The sequence below is a fragment of the Nilaparvata lugens genome, chromosome 10 (genome assembly GCF_014356525.2).
Source record: "Nilaparvata lugens isolate BPH chromosome 10, ASM1435652v1, whole genome shotgun sequence".
Taxonomy (NCBI): Eukaryota; Metazoa; Arthropoda; class Insecta; order Hemiptera; family Delphacidae; genus Nilaparvata; species Nilaparvata lugens.
In genome coordinates, this window is record NC_052513.1 from 32,807,774 (window position 1) to 32,826,975 (window position 19,202).

At 32.7% G+C, this 19,202-nt stretch overlaps 1 protein-coding gene across 1 annotated transcript; it reads left to right on the top strand.

Moving 5' to 3' along the window:
• The first annotated feature begins 3,944 nt into the window (after window positions 1–3,944).
• LOC120353329 (AP-3 complex subunit sigma-2-like) lies at window positions 3,945–18,714 on the top strand. Its single transcript, XM_039436623.1, has 5 exons — window positions 3,945–4,247; window positions 5,247–5,338; window positions 7,139–7,322; window positions 14,126–14,233; window positions 15,952–18,714. The coding sequence occupies exons 1-5, from the start codon at window positions 4,179–4,181 to the stop codon at window positions 16,066–16,068; spliced, it is 570 nt and encodes a 189-aa protein (XP_039292557.1). The 5' UTR covers window positions 3,945–4,178; the 3' UTR covers window positions 16,069–18,714.
• Window positions 18,715–19,202: the final 488 nt, after the last annotated feature.

Genomic DNA, 19,202 nt, shown 5'->3' on the forward strand with positions numbered 1-19,202 from the left:
TTTTTCATGCCTCTTCTCGCACTCTTTCTTATCTATTCCGCCCCTGTTCCTCCTCATTCTCTAACTCCGTCTTTTATTTCTTATTCTTTTGATATTCCACCTCCTCTTCTCCCTTGTTTCCCTCCTCCTGCGCCTTATTATTCTCCTCATTCTTATTCTTCATTCCTCTTCTTCTTCATTTTTCTTACTAATTTCTCTTATATATTTGTCTGCTATCTCACCATCCATTCTCCTTTCTCTATTACGCTATTTTCTTCTCCCTTCCATACTTCTTCTTCTTCTTCTTCTTCTTCTTCTTCTTCTTCTTCTTCTTCTTCTTCTTCTTCTCCTCCTTCTTCTTCTTATCCCCCTCGATTCTTATCTTCTTATCTTTCGTACTTCTCCACCTTCTCCTCACATCTTTTAAATGAGGTTTACTTTGTATGGTGTGCACTATTTATTGCCTAGAAAATTTATGTCTATCAAGTCTTTACCAAAGGCCGCGAATTTCTTCTTAGCATGTCTTCTCTCGAAACTACCGTACATTGTTATTGAAGATATGTTTATTATGGTGTTAAATTATATATTCAAAAAACTATAAGTTCATGTCACGTGAATTTAATTTGTAAAGAGCTGATAGTGAATCACTACTGAGTTAAAATATTGATATATATTTGTAATGGAAAATACATTCTATTATATACTCTGCTTTACGTAACTGAGTCTACATATAGGTAGGCTACTTTATATTCTGAATCAGTTTAACGACAGATAAGCATTAGACTTGTTGTATCTGTGGAACAACTAGGTACTATTATATGACCAACAAACTTTTAATTCTCACATCAAATTTGTTCATTGTCAATTCATTTGGCTCTCATGAATGTATTTTTCAAAAGAACTTACTGAATTCACTTGCAGGATAGTATTAATTAGGCCTACAAAATCATAATTACGGTGTAATATTCATATAATAGACTCACATACCTACTATTCAAAATATAGAGTTGATAAGTAATAAACTCAATAAATTGATGGAAGTGATACATTCAGTTATGTAATTTATAAAGGTGGTATGAGCTTCTTATTGGGCCTACCTTGAGTCTGATTCATTTGAATGTCTTGATTCCCTCTATATAGTAGATTTTCTTCAAACTTGTGCCGCGTATGAAGTCACCTGAACATTCTGTAGACAATAAGAAATACATGTATTACTGCAATTAATTTTTTGTAAATAGTTATTTACAATATATTTGAATGTAAATTATAAAATTATTGGTTAATATTTTTTAAACTTTTTCATTCTTCCAAGTTGATGTAGATCCTGAAGCATTATGTTAAACCTCTATGTACTGGTATTATACCAATGAATAATATTCAAATCAAAATAATCCAATAATATTTTTAATGGAAGAATGGTGTAAAAATTTTCCAATAATATGTTTCTAAGAATTCGGTATTTTTGTTCATTTTTTGGTATTTTACCAAGCAGAACATAGCATTTTATTTTGTATAACACTCATCACTATACAGTAGTTTTCATTTCAATAATAGCTAACAAAGTGGAATAAAAAAGGGCTCAGTTGACATTGACAGCCCATAAAGAGAGAGTTAGGATATGGGTTGTACGAATTTACAAAATAGAAATTCCATTTCAAGTCTTTAATTTATGCTATTAATAGTATTATATGAAAACAATTATCTATTCATGGGGATGTAAGAACAAAAAAAAAGGTGCAGATGGAAATTAGTGAGATATTGCAATTATTCAAATGCTAATGAATGAATAATTATTGTTTTATTATTAAACGAAAATCCAAATTAAATGCTATAATTCACCCCGGAGACTTGATGTATGATGTATGTTTGATCGAACTTCTATCTAGCTGTTTACCCTGTTGTCAATATTTGCAGTAGCAGAAGTCTTCGGGTGAATTACAGCATTTAATTTGGATTTTCGTTTAATATAATAGGTAATTAAAAAAAATGTTCTTGTCTAGGCTACTAGGATAATTATAGTTTTCATCAATCTAAATCAACTTCCTCACAAATTAGAATACACACTCACAACAATGCTCATCAAACAGAAAAATCGCAAAAAGCTGAACATCTTAAACTACAAGAAAATAAACGTTCAATAAATATTGGATTATCAGTTACAAAATTATTCTAGCAAAAAACATTACAAAAAATGAGACAAGATAATTAAATACGATTTTGTTCCCCAATATTTTTGAAGCCCTTAAGCAATTTTTGAGAGTGATAAGGTGTTACATCATTATTCCAGTTATCAAGTACCTCGATATTATCTATTCCATTATGTGTAGGAGTTGAATATTTATTATCCGGTGTGGAAATCTTATATGAGACCTTTTATGACCTGCGATTTACCGGTTTCATAATTTGAAATCTAGTATATTAGTATGGTATATAGTAGTGTAACTCAAAGAAGTTTTAGTACAGAGTACCTATATAGTATGCTTGTTTATAGATGTAAAACCATATTATTTTTTATAATATGAAGTAGCTATGTATATTTAATTTACATACACATATCTATGGGTATGACCTGTAGCATATGCGACCTAGTTTATGATTGAGCCTATTTCATCTCAATAATAAAATTATAGCGTTGAAAACAATACTGTACCTCAAAATAGTCAAGTATCTTGAATGAATTATTCACTGGAAATATTATAGAATTAGTTGAAAGGTACCATACTAGTTTCAAGTATGAGACGTGGAATACTGAGAAGATCATTTGAAAAGGAAACTGATATAGTCACAATAAGTTGTATTTTGATGATCAACTCATATTCTATTACGATTACATACTCATCAAACGCATATTCTATGAGAAGTTTTAATCTAATTTAGTCCATACAAAGTTCATCAAATTATTGTTCAATTTAATAATTATCGAGTGTGTCGAACAAAAATATTGGATAAAACAGCAAGATTAATTATAAGAAACTTGGAGAGGTCGATAGTTGAAAGTCGTCAAGTTGGATTCAATAAACAATTTTTTGACAAATAGGTGAGAATAGAGAGATTCAGAAAGGAAATGCTTGATTCACAAATTGGTGAGTGAGTAAAAATCTTTGTATTATATCATGAAAACCTGCAATTATGATGCTGCCTTTAAATCTGAGTAACAGATCACATTACATCTATATGCATCGATAAATCACTATAAGAATAAAACTATTTTTCTTTACAACTATTTTCAAACAAAAACACACTATCATTTCTAAAAAGTATGAAGATAATAAATAATTTTCTAGCAGCATTTAACTTACAATGGTTAAAGATACATTTGTGACTCAATACGGTAAATAATATTATTACTCCAAAATTGCTTTGAGGTTGAGTTCCTCGGTATCTAACTACTTTAAAAATGACTTGAGTTTTATAAAATAAAGGGTGTTATTAATGTAAAATAACTAGAGAATTCTATTGAACTAGTGTACTACTTACTGGCAAGAAAAAACGTTTTATAAATTCGACTATATAACTAGCGACTATGTAACTATAAAAAACGTCATCCATACCTATTACTATTATCACGGAATAGATATATGTATACTGTGCTATTATTACCATATTTTGAAAAAGCTTTAACTGATGAGCAGATAATACAGTACGTTAAGCTAATAGAGCACTTGATAATAAATTAGTGTGCATGTGCATTTTATTAAGAGTAATATTGAACTATAATAGTTTTGAGGAATTGAATCAATATTGGAGTTTTTTATAGTAAAATGATTTGACCAACAATTTTTCTTTGCAAAACTACTTTTGTTAAAAAAACTAATAAAAAAATAATAAAAATTATTGCGTCTTTTCAAATCAACAGATAACAATGATCGATGTTAAAATCAAATTTGTCAAATGACTCGACTGCAAAACATCGACAATCGGCATGACATAGTCAAAGGTCGAGACGTCGATGTCGATAGTCGAATGGAAAGATTGGAAACACGTAATGAAATAAATTGTAACCTAAATTTCACGTTCTTGGTTATGTTTGTTAAATTTCTAATTTTTCCAATTCAATAAAATTTTGAAGCAATTTTTCCTCAATTTATACTTTTTATCAAGTCAGATATAATAAATAGTATGGTTTTTTGTGCTAAATTCAGCTGAAACAAGAGATAATTTTCTAGTGTTTACAAGCATATGAACTGATAGATTGAACTATGATTAAAGCAATTTTAGTGTTCAATAATCATGGAAAACCAAGATTATCTAAATTTTACAAGTATTTTGTAAGTATCAAATTCATATTGTAGTCATAATATGTTTATACTTGGATATTTTTTAGATAGAGCTTTTATAACAGTATGATGATAAACATTCTGTAGCTATCTAAAATTGACTTTAATACTTTCCTAAGGCATGTAAGATTATATTTCAATATTCTAGGCTGATAATATAATATGTAACAGTACTAATTTAAAAAATAAATCAATAAGGATCAACAACAAGTTTTTCCTTTATTCTTAATTTTAACAATATGGAAAGTTTATTTGTTTAAGTTAAGTTGAAGAGGGTTCTCATGTCTGTTTTACGTATAGCTAGGTTTGGTAAATATGTCTACAATTTTTTTTTTATATTCAGTTTCTTATCTGTCTCTTTTTTAACAATTCAATTAAGGCTAAATATGTAGACTAATCTTATTTGATGAGTAGAGTAGGCTTATTACAATGTAGTATTCTATATCATACATCATAATTATTTAACTCAGTAAATATCAAATTAATGTTTTCTAGGCTGCTAGACTAATTTTCCATTGATCAGTTGAATAGCACTCTGTTTCCGTTAAAACTAGGTACCTACTGAGGAACCTTCATTTTCTGTTTGTCAAAACTAATGCCACATAAACCCTATTATTTTTTTTGGACATTGGAAGGAATGATGGTGCGATGGTGAAGAACTCCAGTATATGTGGGTTCCAAACCACCGGAAATTGATTTCAAATCTCATAACAGTTTGCCAACGCAAGTAGCCTCAAGAGAAATAATCCTTACAATGGAAAAACCAAGATCACAATTAATTCATCCAATTAGAATCCATTGCTGCTCCTGCACTCATGCTTCCCCCAAAATTATACTAATATCAAACAATTGAAAACAAAATTATTATACTAATAGTATAGTCTATAAGGTACATCTATACAGAGTAAGTCAATTAAGTATTTTAAGAATCTAATTCAAATAATAATTGAAAAAACGGAGATCAATTTGATTATTCTAGGTTTTTTTCAGAACGAGGATATGCAACAGCAGATAATAAAGGAAACCTTCCAACTAGTGTCTAAAAGAGATGACAATGTCTGCAATTTTCTAGAAGGTGGAAGGTACGTTCTACTATATATGACATCATTCAATAACTATGAAATTCTACCCTCTATGACATCATTGAACTACAATAAAAAATTTGCTTCCTCCCTCCACTCCATTTCTTTCCAATTCTGGTTGAAAACTTGTAAGCTCAATATTTTTTTAACGTCTAAATCATTCAAGTCTGATAACTTGAGTGCTTGATAGATCAAATGATATTTTGTTGATTATCTGATTTTTTTTTATTTAGTTTTTGAAACCAATTTGTTTCTCCATAGAAGGACCCAATAGCCATAAATTATACAGTCATAATAGAGGGTGCCCAATAGTTATTGTATTCCCAAATTCCGGAGAAAAATTGCACAAGGATTGACTTATCATTTTTCAAATGTTATTCACATTATTTAGTGTTATTTAAAAAAAATCAATAAAAATTGTATTTTGGTGGAGACTTTTCCAATGTTATTTAATCTAGTGTAATTTTCACTATAATAAATAAATGGAAATTGTATTTTGGTGGAGACAAAACCAAACAATCGATAAGCTCTAACCAGAGCTATTATAAACAAAAATCAAATAGTTTGCCAGAGAGATTGATAGATTGCCTTCATGGAGGGCATTTGACTTCATGGATCCTACTATCTTAGGAGGGCGAAAAGAGAGAGATTAGATTAGATTTCTTTATTTATGTATGTTACAATATTTACTGGCTTATACACTAATTTACATTAATTGACGATAATGCTAGTTATTCAACGAATTTCACAAAGTATAAATAATTAATCAATGAGAATAAATATAGAATGCAATTAGAATAACGATAATAAATAATAATGTGATGTAACTTCATAAATCGACGGTGTTTCAACAAATAATTGTCGATTCTTTTAGAAGGATATGAAATATCCTTCTCATTAACACACGACCGGGATTGATTGATTGATTGAGTACTTTATTTTTGTAGATTACAATATATACTGGCTTTTACACTTATATACAATAGCTTACAATACAGCAAAATTACAGATGAATTTACATAATATAGACTAAGAAAATGATTTTTGAACTGCATATGATATGAAAAAAGCAATTGGTAATAGCTATAGATAATATTGTTATTGATCTACATAAATTGGCGGAGTTTTGGACATATCAATGTCCATTCTTTGGAAAGAATATTCAAAATATCCTTCCCACTAACTCTCTACCAAGAGAGAGAGAGAGAGAGAGAGAGAGAGAGAGAGTTATCCTACCCGGATGCAAACTATTTTTTTTTTCTATTCATATTTCAAACCGTCTAATATCTAATTCTAAACCTAAATGATAGTAAAACTATGGTGAGGTCCACGTTATAATGACAGTATTTGATCAACTTTGGTTTTGCTATACTTGTCCAACATTCGACGAAGCCGGTGGTACTATCCTTTTCTAGGTCCACAATGATGCCAATTATGTTTTTGTTAGTGTAGAAATATAATTAATTAATGCAGAGAATCGGCATCGCTATTCTTCTATCTTTATCCACTGCTATTATAACGTGGACCTCACTATAGTTTTACTATCATTTAGGTTTAGAATTAGATATTAGACGGTTTGAATAATATAAATAGAAAAAAAAAATAGTTTGCCAGAGAGATTGATTGATGTATTGTCTCAATAGAGGTTGGAGTGAGAGTTTTCCTCCCCGGGTGCACACTAGTTATACTATCATAGGTTTAGAATTAATGATATGTAACTTATGTCTATAGTTTTATATATTAATTTGTTAATTTTTCCACTTCTGATTAGGCCTTATTATGAACTTATCTATTTTGCAGTTTGATCGGCGGCTCGGACTACAAACTAATCTACCGACATTACGCCACTCTATACTTTGTGTTCTGTGTCGACTCATCAGAATCTGAATTAGGCATATTAGATCTTATTCAGGTTTTCGTAGAAACTCTGGACAAGTGCTTCGAGAATGTATGCGAACTGGATCTTATTTTTCACGTTGATAAAGTAAGTACAAGTATTATTAAATGAAAAAGACTAAGAAATTGTCAAAAAACCACAGATTTGTTGATACTTAGAAAGACCGGTTTCGGTTATTACACCATTGTCAATCTCTGATAAACTCTGTGGTTTTTTGACAATTTCTTAGTCTTTTTCATTTAATATGAATATCTATTGATACTTAGAAAGACCGGTTTCGGTTATTACACCATTGTCAATCTCTGTGGTTTTTTGACAATTTCTTAGTCTTTTTCATTTAATATGAATATTTATTGATACTTAGAAAGACCGGTATCGGTTATTACACCATTGTCAATCTCTGATAAACTCTGTGGTTTTTTGACAATTTCTTAGTCTTTTTCATCTAATATGAATAATTACAACAATATCAACTTCTCAGCTACACAAAAAGTACAAGTATTAATACACATTTATCGTAATTGCCTCCATTTTGTTTGTAGAGAGACTGAGCAGTAGGTTGACTCAGCATCACCGTAAAAAGGACCTTACCTTGAAATCTATGTTTTCTCATATTATTAATTCATTTTTCTTCAAGCAGATGTAAAACTCCCAGAGATTCAACTACTTCGTTGTAATTTTAAAAATACTTGCTCATATTATACAAATTTTCAAGAAATAAAAATAAAAAATCTAAGTACCCTTCATCCAGTCAATGGTGGACTAGTGATAATAACAATTACTGCCTTGGCGGTTTGTTGGTGTTGGTGATTAGATTGGCAATGATAGCATATGAAAATTGAGAGTGTCATTTCCACTGCAAAGAGTACACTGAAGGATTCAAACAATTAATTAGGCGTACATAGGGAAATTCCCTAATAAATCCTTCTATCTGGTGCTGTACATTCAACGAACTCACAGCAAAAAGATGTTAACAAGGCCTAATAATAGCATCCTTCTAAGGGCTACAAGCTGAAAATTCTTTAGCTCAACATAGAAGGAATATCTACCCTTTTTTAAACTTTTTATTCGCATGTTTTAACAGTTATGTCATCAAATGAGTGAAAAAAGGGTACTCAAATTAAAAAAAAATTATTTCATGATAATTAAGAGTAGCCATAACAAAAAAAGGTATACAAATTGTGTTTACAGTATATGTAATTAGCAAAAGTACAGAAACTGTACAAAGTACAAAGTACTGTATCTTCAAATGCAAGTCTGGAGATCGTCTTTACTTATCAACCCTGTGAATTACCTCCTATTCACTTACACATTGAAGTATAACTAGGAAATTTCCTTCCTCTAGTTCTAATATATAAACCTGGTTATCACTCCATACTAAGCTCTTGAGTTGAAATTTTAATACATAGTCTGCAGTTTAAGGAGAATAAATAAAAAATCTGGTGTGGTACACTCACACAACTTTCCTTGCTCATTGAACTGTAAGCCTCATTCTTAAACGAGAATAATTTAGGGGATAACATAATAAACGATTGGCGGCAACATATTTGAAACTACGATTAGACCTCTGTATATGTGTATATATATAATTATTTTCAGAGTACTTTTTCCTTTGTGTAAGTTTGTGAAATTCGATTTTTTTAAAAGTCGTCAAAACAGTTGTTCTACAGATGAAATATCTCGAATATGTGTTCTTTTTATGAACTGCTCTAGCTACCTACCTCAAGCACGAGAGGGAGGTTACAAGCACGGGAGGGTCCAAAGATGGGGTGGACCCCCCATTAGTTTCCCAGGAAGGAGACTCATGCCAGTTGATAGAGCTGATAAGTAACTATACAGGGTATGAATTTGAAAAAAATCGTTAGAGTCGTTTTCGAGAAAACCTTGGAAAAAATGTAACCTGGTTATCACTCCATACTAAGCTCTTGAGTTGAAATTTTAATACATAGTCTGCAGTTTAAGGAGAATAAATAAAAAATCTGGTGTGGTACACTCACACAACTTTCCTTGCTCATTGAACTGTAAGCCTCATTCTTAAACGAGAATAATTTAGGGGATAACATAATAACGATTGGCGGCAACATATTTGAAACTACGATTAGACCTCTGTATATGTGTATATATATAATTATTTTCAGAGTACTTTTTCCTTTGTGTAAGTTTGTGAAATTCGATTTTTTTAAAAGTCGTCAAAACAGTTGTTCTACAGATGAAATATCTCGAATATGTGTTCTTTTTATGAACTGCTCTAGCTACCTACCTCAAGCACGAGAGGGAGGTTACAAGCACGGGAGGGTCCAAAGATGGGGTGGACCCCCCATTAGTTTCCCAGGAAGGAGACTCATGCCAGTTGATAGAGCTGATAAGTAACTATACAGGGTATGAATTTGAAAAAAATCGTTAGAGTCGTTTTCGAGAAAACCTTGGAAAAAATGTTTTTTTTTTTTTTAGTAATTATCCGCCATTTTTCTCAAGAATATTACGGAGCTCCTGCAATTTTCCCAGAAATGAGACTCACGTCAGTTGATAGGGCTTATAAATAGCTATCCATGGTATATTTTGAAGAAAATCGTTGGAGCCGTTTTCGAGAAAAATGTTTTTTTTTTTTAGTAATTATCCGCCATTTTGAATTGAATTTCTTATTGTCGGATCCTCATGGTATAAGGACCTTACGTTTAAAATTACAAGTCAATCGGTTGATTAGGAATGGAGTTATCGTGTTCACAGACATATACACATAGACCAACACCCAAAAATCATGTTATGGACCATGCTTTTGGACCTTGAAACGTATAGAAAACTTGAAATTAGGCTACCTTATTTTTTTGGAAAGCAATACTTCCCTTACCTATGATAATAGGGCAAGGAAAGTAAAAATACACTCCCTGGTATACAAGGTGTCCCACCAAGGTTGTAACAGCCGTTGACCATAGATTCTTCACAACATTTCTGACAAAAAATGTTCAGTAAACATTTTTCCTATCGACCTTAGTCTTCGAGATATATCGATTTTTCGATATTTTCAGAATATGCCTACTTCCGGTCATTAAATACTCAATAACTCGAAAACTACTGGCCGAATTTCAATTTCATGGTTATTGTTGGAAAGAGAAAAACATTTCAAACAAGATTAATGTAATTTTATGTGCTGTTAGATATTTTGCAGTTTTTTATTAGGGCTTAAAGTTGAAAAAGTGCTATTCTTCGAATTTAAAGTCAAATTTCAAACCGATTTTTCTTGATTTTTCCCCGGGTAATTATAGTGGTTTCAATATTTAAAAAACTACTCCATTTCATAAGCTTTCGAATGAGTATAAATTCGAAAAGGTAAGTTCCATGATAAAGTGTTCAAAACTGCTAATATCTGGAATGAACACCTTCAAAATGAGGAAATTCACAAACAGCATGCATCAAGGGGTGAAATCACCTGATTTATCTCTGACAATATTCACAAGTTTCAATCAACATTTCAATAACTTGTATTTCCTGTACCATAAATCCTGAATAAAATAACAAGGAGTGTATGTTTCAGCCTATTTTCAGTATAGTTTTCAGTGTGCTTTCCAGTTATTTGGCATGATTATCAACTTTGTCCACTAGAGAAGTGTTTGCGTTCATTATCATGAAATTTACCTTAATTTAGTACTTGAACATGTTGTATGGAGAGTGTGGATGCAATTCAAGAGAGGCAGAAAGAGTATACAGGAGACGTTTTCCTGACCGAAAACACCCATCTCATAACACGTTTTTAAGATTGACTGATGTCAAGATGGTAAGGGTCTAGGATCAGTTTCAAGGTACGAGAGGCCCGTCTTAATTTCTGAAGCTTTTGAGAATCTTATTCCAAAGTATTTCGAGCAGAATCCTCAATCCAGTATCTGATGGGCAGCTGAGATGTTGGATGTTTCAAGAATAGTTCAAAGAATATTGAAGATTAATAACTTTCGACCATTTCATGATACTCAGTTCAAGAGTTGAATGAAGCTGATACTGTTTCAAGGATGCAGTTTTGCCGTTGGATCTTAGCACAAGATTGTGTTTCAAACATTTTATTGATAGATCACAGATAAAAGTACGTACACAAGAACTGGTGCTGTAAATTTCCACAATACACATACATGGACCTTTTATTTTCCATGCAAGAATAAATGGTGTAGTTTATTCGGACTTTCTGGTCAATGAACTTCACGAATTGATGGAAGACATGCCTCTCAATTTGAGGCAGAATATGTGGCTCCAGTTGGATGGCTGCCTCCCTCATTATGCTAGAAACGTCCGTGGGTGGATTGATAACAAATTATGCTGGGCGGTGGATTGGCCGAGGTGGACCCGTAAGTTGGCTACCACGCTCACCTGATCTTACTCCAATGAACTTCTACTTTTGGGGGTAGTGAAAAATAAAGTTTACAGAGAACCTGTAGAGACCAGGGAGGAACTGATTCCCAGAATTCGATTGACGTTTAAAATAATGAAGAAACGGCCCAACGAAGTGAGACGGGTAACTTGAAGCTTGATGAAACGCAGCAGAAGTTGCATAAACAGAAATGGAGGCTATTTTGAATTCCTGTAAGCAGTGAGCATGATAATGTAACTTGATTACCATCTGAATGATTGCCATCAGTTTTTCTAATTCTGTCATTCATCTACTTTGAATTATTCTATGAATAATTTTTGTTGAATCTTGTAAAATTGTATGATTAATATTTTATACAGGATTTAGGCTCTGCGCTATTGCAGAAAATAGTGCAATAATCAGGTGATTTTACCCTTTTAGGATCACCACTTCATACATGCTGTTTGTAAATTTCCTCATTTTGAAGGTGTTCATTCCAGATATTAGCAGTTTTGAACACTTTATCATGGAACTTACCTTTTCGAATTTATACTCATTCAAAAGCTTATGAAATGGAAAAGTTTTTGAAATATTGAAACCACTATAATTACCCGGAGAAAAATCGGTTTGAAATTTGACTTTGAATTTGAAGAATAACATTTTTTCAAGCTTAAGCCATAATAAAAAACTACAAAATATCCAACAACACATATAATTACATTAATCTTGTTTGAAATGTTTTTCTCTTCCCAACAATACCCTTGAAATTGAAATTCGGCCAGTAGTTTTCGAGTTATTGAGTATTTAATGACCGAAAGTAGGCATATATTCTGAAAATATCGAAAAATCTATACATCTCGAAAACTAAGGTCGATAGAAGAAAGTTTACTGAACATTTTTTGTCAGAAATGTTGTAAAAAATGTATGTTCATCGGCTGTTACAACCTTGGTGGGACACTCTGTATACTCTACATTGTACAATTGACATTGTTACTTCACTTGCTCGTACAGGACAACTAGGAAGTACTACACCAGATTCTTATGCACCATCTACGTTTGAAGCTTATCGAGGTTTACTGAAAAATATGGTCGCATTTATTATGATGTGTCAAATTCTGGGTTTAAACGAACAGTTGATTAATCAGCGTTTAAAGGTAGTTGGTGCATATGGGCCCTAGGAACCCCTCCAGACAAGATGTTTTTGTGGAAATTTAATTTCATGGTTCATGAATTGTGTAAGAGCTTTAAGAGTCTATAATGGAAACTAAGCTCCTGAGAGACGAGCTTGGCTGACGGGGAGCTTGGTTGTCGTCTACGGTCCCGAAAACCAGTCCCCTCTTAACCATTAGGGGATTGGCTGACGGGGAGCTTGGTTGTCGTCTACGGTCCCGACAACCAATCCCCTCTTAACCATTAGGGGATTGGCTGACGGGGAGACTAGTTGACGCCACCGTGCAAGGAGCTTGGTTGTCGTCACCGAATCCTACAACCAAGCTCCTCGCACGATCAAGTTGAGTGCCGGAGTTTTCGCGAGTAAACTGACATATATTTCATGATCTTACTCAATGGATTTCCTCATCATGCCTGGTTTTCCCAGTCATTCATTGTTTTTTGATGAGTTATATCACATTTTTCAAAAACCAATAGTTCAAACTTCATAAAGAGGTTCAGCTTAGGTATTGTTTTATATGTTTATGTTTTTATCCAAAAGCTACATTTCAAAACAACAAGTGAGTGAAGCAAGTTCAAAATACCCTGTTGAATGATAGCTCGCATGGCCCCTTAGGCCGCTCATGTACGTACTTACATATATTATATAAATACACACAGGAAACACTCATTCTGAAAATGCTTGCCAATTCAAAAAGATAAAAATTTCTAAGTCAGTTGGATTCGGAAAGAGAAATAGTTTATTTCATTTAATGTTTGCAGTGATAGAAGTGACAACATTAACAAGATTTTCTTCTAATAATCGAAATCATAGAATGCGTGAAACAGTGTCTGTGATTGTACTACTTTCCCGCCCTCTTCAAGCTGGCTTCAATGCCCAATAGGGGATCGGCTGTCGGGGAGCTTGGTTGTCGTTAGCGTGCGAGGAGCTTGGTTGTCGGGTTCGGTGACGACAACCAGACCCCTCATATCCAGCAGGGGGTCAGCTGGCGGGGAGCTTAGTTGTCGTGAGCGTATAAGGAGCTTGGTTGTCGCCGACAACCAAGCTCCTTCGTTCTAGTAGGGGATTAGCTGTCGGGGAGACTAGTTGACGGCAATGGTATATTTTTCCAGGGGATTAGCTGACGCCTGTGTTCAAAATTGCGAGGAGTTTAGTTGTCGGGGAGACAGGTTGGCGGCGACCCGAATTATCGTAAGAGTATATAACATATTTTAAAGTAGGAGATCGAGATGTATTACAAGAGCATTAGTACAAGGGTAAAACTGATCAAATATGATCATTATATACATTATGATCAAATATACTCGAATTGATTACACCTTTTCTTTTATCAAGTTTAATTGCATTATGTTTTGAGTGATTGATAATATTATTGTTTGGTTTCAGGTGCATTATATTCTCAATGAGCTAGTAATGGGCGGAATGGTTCTGGAGACGAATATGACTGAAATACTCTCCCGAATCGAAGATCAAAATAAGTTGGAAAAACAAGAGGTAAGCTGAATCATATTGATCAAACATTAATTAACTATTAATGAATAATTCACCTTATTTAATAAATCATTATATTACATCCATTAATTATTATTACATTTCTTATTGATTGCCGCAAATAATATTTTTTCTAATCAATCTAAATAGACAAGCTTTTATAATTAGATTCATTTCAACTGTCAGTATTCCTAATAAATGACATTAATACATCCTGTTCAATTAATGCTGACAGCTCAAAAGTGAATCTCACCATACACAACAATCTAGGAAGTGAAATTTCTCGTCATTGACTGTCGAAAATGCCCTCAAATTTGAAAAAATTCAAGTTCCAATGAAACACTCTTTTCATTTGGATTGATAATTAGCCATGTTTTTAAAACCACATTACTCAGTCTTTATGAATGGTTATAGGTATTTGACTTTTTAATCAAAAAGTACGAGTCTTTGATTCCCTATTATACCTGTCTATACCTAGTAATAATAATAATAATATCGTGTGACCTGGCTGGCTCAGTTCTGGTGTCAGAGTTTTCAGGTCGCAACTGATCAATTTCAAGGCCTCTGACATGACCTAATGACTGCTTTTTAGGCAGCCGGGACCGACGGCTTAACGTGTCCATCCGAAACACGGGAGTGGCCCGAGATAAATATCTTGCCCGGGCCGGGATTTGAACCCGGGCCTCTGAATCATAAAGCCAGCATCTGATCTACTAGGTCTATACCTAGTATACCTGTATTATACCTAGACTATATTGTATGACTATGTAGAAGATCAAATATCTATAATAGTCAGTGTAAGAGGGCTCTAAAGGTGCGTACAGATATACGCGCCTCCAACACGCTCCGCCCTCGCTCCGATCATGAACGTTACGGGAGATGTTAGCTCTTCTCGCGTTCCACTCTTGCTCCCCGGTCGATCATCAATCGATCTGCTCGAGTTACGTTCGATTGCGGAGCAGAGCGAAAGTCTGTACGCACCTTTAGGTTTCTTCATCCTATTATTTTTCTTCTTCCTCTCATCTCCTCTCCCCCACCCTTCGTCATCTCCTCTCCTCTTCTCTTCTTCTTTCTATCTTCTCTTCACTCTTCTTCTTCTTCGTCTTTTCATCATCTCCTATTCTTATTTTAATCTCTTCCTATCATATTTTTCTCCTTCTTATCATCTCTTCTTCTCCTCCATCTTCTCATCGTCTTATTTTCTTATCATATTTTTTTCTCCTCCATCTCTTCTTCTTATAATCTCCTTCTCTTTTCTTCTTATCATAAATATTGACTTATACTTTTCATCATCTTCTTTAGATCTACTTTATACTCTCTCAAATCACCTGGTGGTTTTTAGTATAATGTCTAAAGCTGGATACGCACCTAACAGTGAACAGTGAGAATATAATTCCCAAAATTTATAATGGTATTATTCATACTCACTCGGCCGCACTGAGTGAGAATAGTCCAATTAGAACTCGTAGGACTTATATTTTCACTGAGACTGTTGTGTGAAAATCCAGCTTTACTGCCCTGGATTATTTCTTCTATAAGGATGCACGTATCTATATAAAAATTACCTGAAAGTTCAAAAAATGTTGAAAGGGTACTTTGATTTACATTTTTTATATATCTTAAAATAATTATTTTCTAATTCCGCTATCTTTCGTTTATAATTATTGCGTAGTTTCATGTATGTTACGGTTATTTTCTAATAGCGTAATTTGTTGTTACAGTCGGGCCTAGCGGCAGCCCGTGCCGTGTCGGCTGTGAAAAGCATGAACCTACCGCAGCAGCTGAAGGACATGAAACTGCCCGACCTGCCTCAGGCCATCAAGGAGTTCAAATTCTGACGCCAGACATCCGAGACCCAAACCATGCTAGCCAACCACCAGTGGGCACACTACACCTCGTGATAGTTCCCACAATCCACAAACACTCCTCAAAACAACCAATGTAGTTAAGAAACAATCAACTGAACATGATAGTTGACAGTTTGCACTCCAGGATCGTTGACTGTATTTTATCCACAATACTGAGTTGAGAAACCTGTTACGTATGAAATCAACTAGTTTAGAAACAAGCAACTTCAATTGAACAAAGTCTATAGAAAGAGTTCTAGACACCAATGTAAGAGAGCGGTCATATTGATGCTATTTTGGCAGCACTTTTCAAAATTTAATTTCAACTCTTGAGTAAAATAGATAGCTTCAATATGGCCGTTTTGCAATGCATCATTACATGGTGTCTTGACCTCTTATTATAGACCTTGGAATTGAACAAGATAGTTCGCAGTTTGCACACCTTGATTGCTGGCTGCATTTTTCCCACAATTGAGTTGAAAAACAGACCTTTTGTGTTTGAAATCAACTAGTTTAGATCAATCAAATTGAACAAGATAGTTCACAGTTTGCACACCAGGATCGCTGACTATATGTTTTCCATAATATTCTCCATGTTCACAACATTTTTTTCAAACTTGCTAGCTCTGATATTAGGCCTACTGACTGTTCTTTTTTCGGGGACATTCAATTTGATTACACAAGTAATATCGATAGTATCAAATTTCAGTATCGGTTCTTGATGCAACCTTACTAGCCTAACTCTATACTATAAATAATTCAATATGCATTCAATCATTAAGGTTTCACAAATTTGAGAAAATGACACATGCTCAAACCCTTAAAAGTTCCATTTCCACTTCATACAAAAGTCCAAATGTAACTAGGTATCGATATAAGTGATCTCTGGTGCACTCAAAGTGAATTCTACCCCTTTTTTTACAATTTTCTTCAGTTCAGAAACAATCCTATTGAGTTTAGAAATCATCAGCTTGAATTAGATGATTCTAATCACACTAAAAAGTGGTATTAAATAGACATGATAGTTGATCATTTGAACACCAGAGTCATTTAATCTTTCTTTGGTGACTATAGAGACAATGTGGACAACGAGCCGTCAACCACTATATTACTAATAAAAAGCGACATCAATCTGTATTATTTTATATGAGCATCGAAATTTTGTTAAATTTATCTCAAGTAGAGATATTTTTTCAAGCCTTTATTAATACTCATGTATCAACATAGAGAAAAAATAGAGAACGTTTTCATTTCACGTTGTTTGGGGTATTTAGTGATGGTAATTTTTCCCCAAAATGGCGGCTGACTGCTCGTGTCCACACTGTCATTCATTCACTCACTATCATTCATATTTCTTCAGTCACATTTCTTCAGAATCCTTGTGTTGAAAACCCGTCCTGTTTAGTTTGGAAACTGTCATCTCCATTTGAGAAGCGGTAGATCTATATTACACGTATTTTTTTGATACTATCTACTTACTAGTTGATAGTTATTTGTGAGAGAACTGACCGATGTAAGATGTCTCTGTTCTATGGTTCCTAGTTATCTTTCTAAAGAACGATTAAATTACTGTTAAACAAGGCTGTATCACTGATTCTCAATTAAGGCCTTCCTTTGATTTGGTTACGAATTTCCACAATTAATAGAAATAAAATTAGTTACTGTTTTAAAAAAATATATAAATCTGAGTACCCTTTAAATTATTAAAAATGGTAATTATTAAAGTAAATTTTTAGTTACTGTTATGTTTTCTTTGATAACAAAGTATCTTATCACTCCCATATGTTTCCAACTGAAAAATTAATTATAATTTCTGTGAATATTCAAGGAATTTTCTTATTGTCTTAGTTCTATTAATTTTCTTACTAGAGCTGTCTATTTCCAATAGAGATAAATTATTTTTGTAAACTTGTTTAATCATTTCTATGTAGTTGTATATTCCGGGAATCTATTATTGTCTTAATCTATGCCTTTTCTTACTAAACTACCAGTATATTTTCAACATCAAGATAGATTATTTTTATTAACTTGTACTATCGAAGAATTTTGTACAGCTTATTGTTGTCTATTCTATTAATTATCTTACTCGACTGTCTATTTCTAACTGGAACTTGAATCATTTCCATGTATTTGTATATTCAAGAAATGTTGTAATGCTTATTATTGTCTATTCTAATCATTTTCTTGTAGAAGGATATGTTCTTTCAACATTCCATTATCTCAATATTAAACATTTATTACTTGCTGTAATTCAATGCTTGCTTATTCTTTATAGAATATAAATTATACATTTATTTATATAAATGAATGGAATAAAAAAATAATCATATTACTCTCTGATTCACAATCCATGTCTAGTGCAATACTATTAGTTTTTAATTCAATCAGGCTCTCTTGTTTCAGTTCATAAATTAATTATATAATCGTAAAATACTATTTTCTATTATTCATCAGATTTCATTGTTTGTCAATTACAAATTAAATTTCAACTATTTCAAAAAATTGCATTTATAAAATGATTCTTCAAAAAGTCTCAGCAAAGCATACATTGGTTGCTTTTTACCATTCATTTATGGGAATCGTTCTGATTAGTTCACCAAAGCGTGCTTGGCGAAAATGTTCTCAAGATATTTTATCTAAACTATTTAAATTATATTATCTTAATCAAAGTATTGCATGTATCGTGTTTTATGTCAAATTGCTAATTAAATTTGTCCAATTAACCAACATATAACTTATGTATGTGATTTATATAGCCTACTTATTTACAAGTACAATCTCTTGTTCTGAACAAACTTGGTGTACAGTTTCTCGGCAACCAGATTACTATAGATTTATTTCCTTGTTAAATAAATGTGTTTTTATAGAAAATTTGTGTTTATCTTACGAACCCTAGACTTGAATTATTACGATCTAAATCGAGTTTTAATAGAAATTTCATAATAGTTTATTATTTTATGTAGTTGTTAAAGTATTATGATATAAATTCATAAGTTTCTAGATATACCTAAACTGAGTTAATTTAATGTATCTTCATTACAGTGGTATCATATAAGTTCTGGCTCTTCAAAATATAAACTTTGTCTTCTACTTTGAAGTTATAGACTATGATCAACTACACTTTC

Bases quoted from the DNA above. Each gene is read 5' to 3' on its own strand.
- LOC120353329 (XM_039436623.1), top strand. From the start codon at position 4,179: ATGATTAAAGCAATTTTAGTGTTCAATAATCATGGAAAACCAAGATTA. The intron at 4,248-5,246 runs GTAAGTATCAAA...GGTTTTTTTCAG, and splicing joins CTAAATTTTACAAGTATTTT to AACGAGGATATGCAACAGCA. The intron at 5,339-7,138 runs GTACGTTCTACT...TCTATTTTGCAG, and splicing joins AATTTTCTAGAAGGTGGAAG to TTTGATCGGCGGCTCGGACT.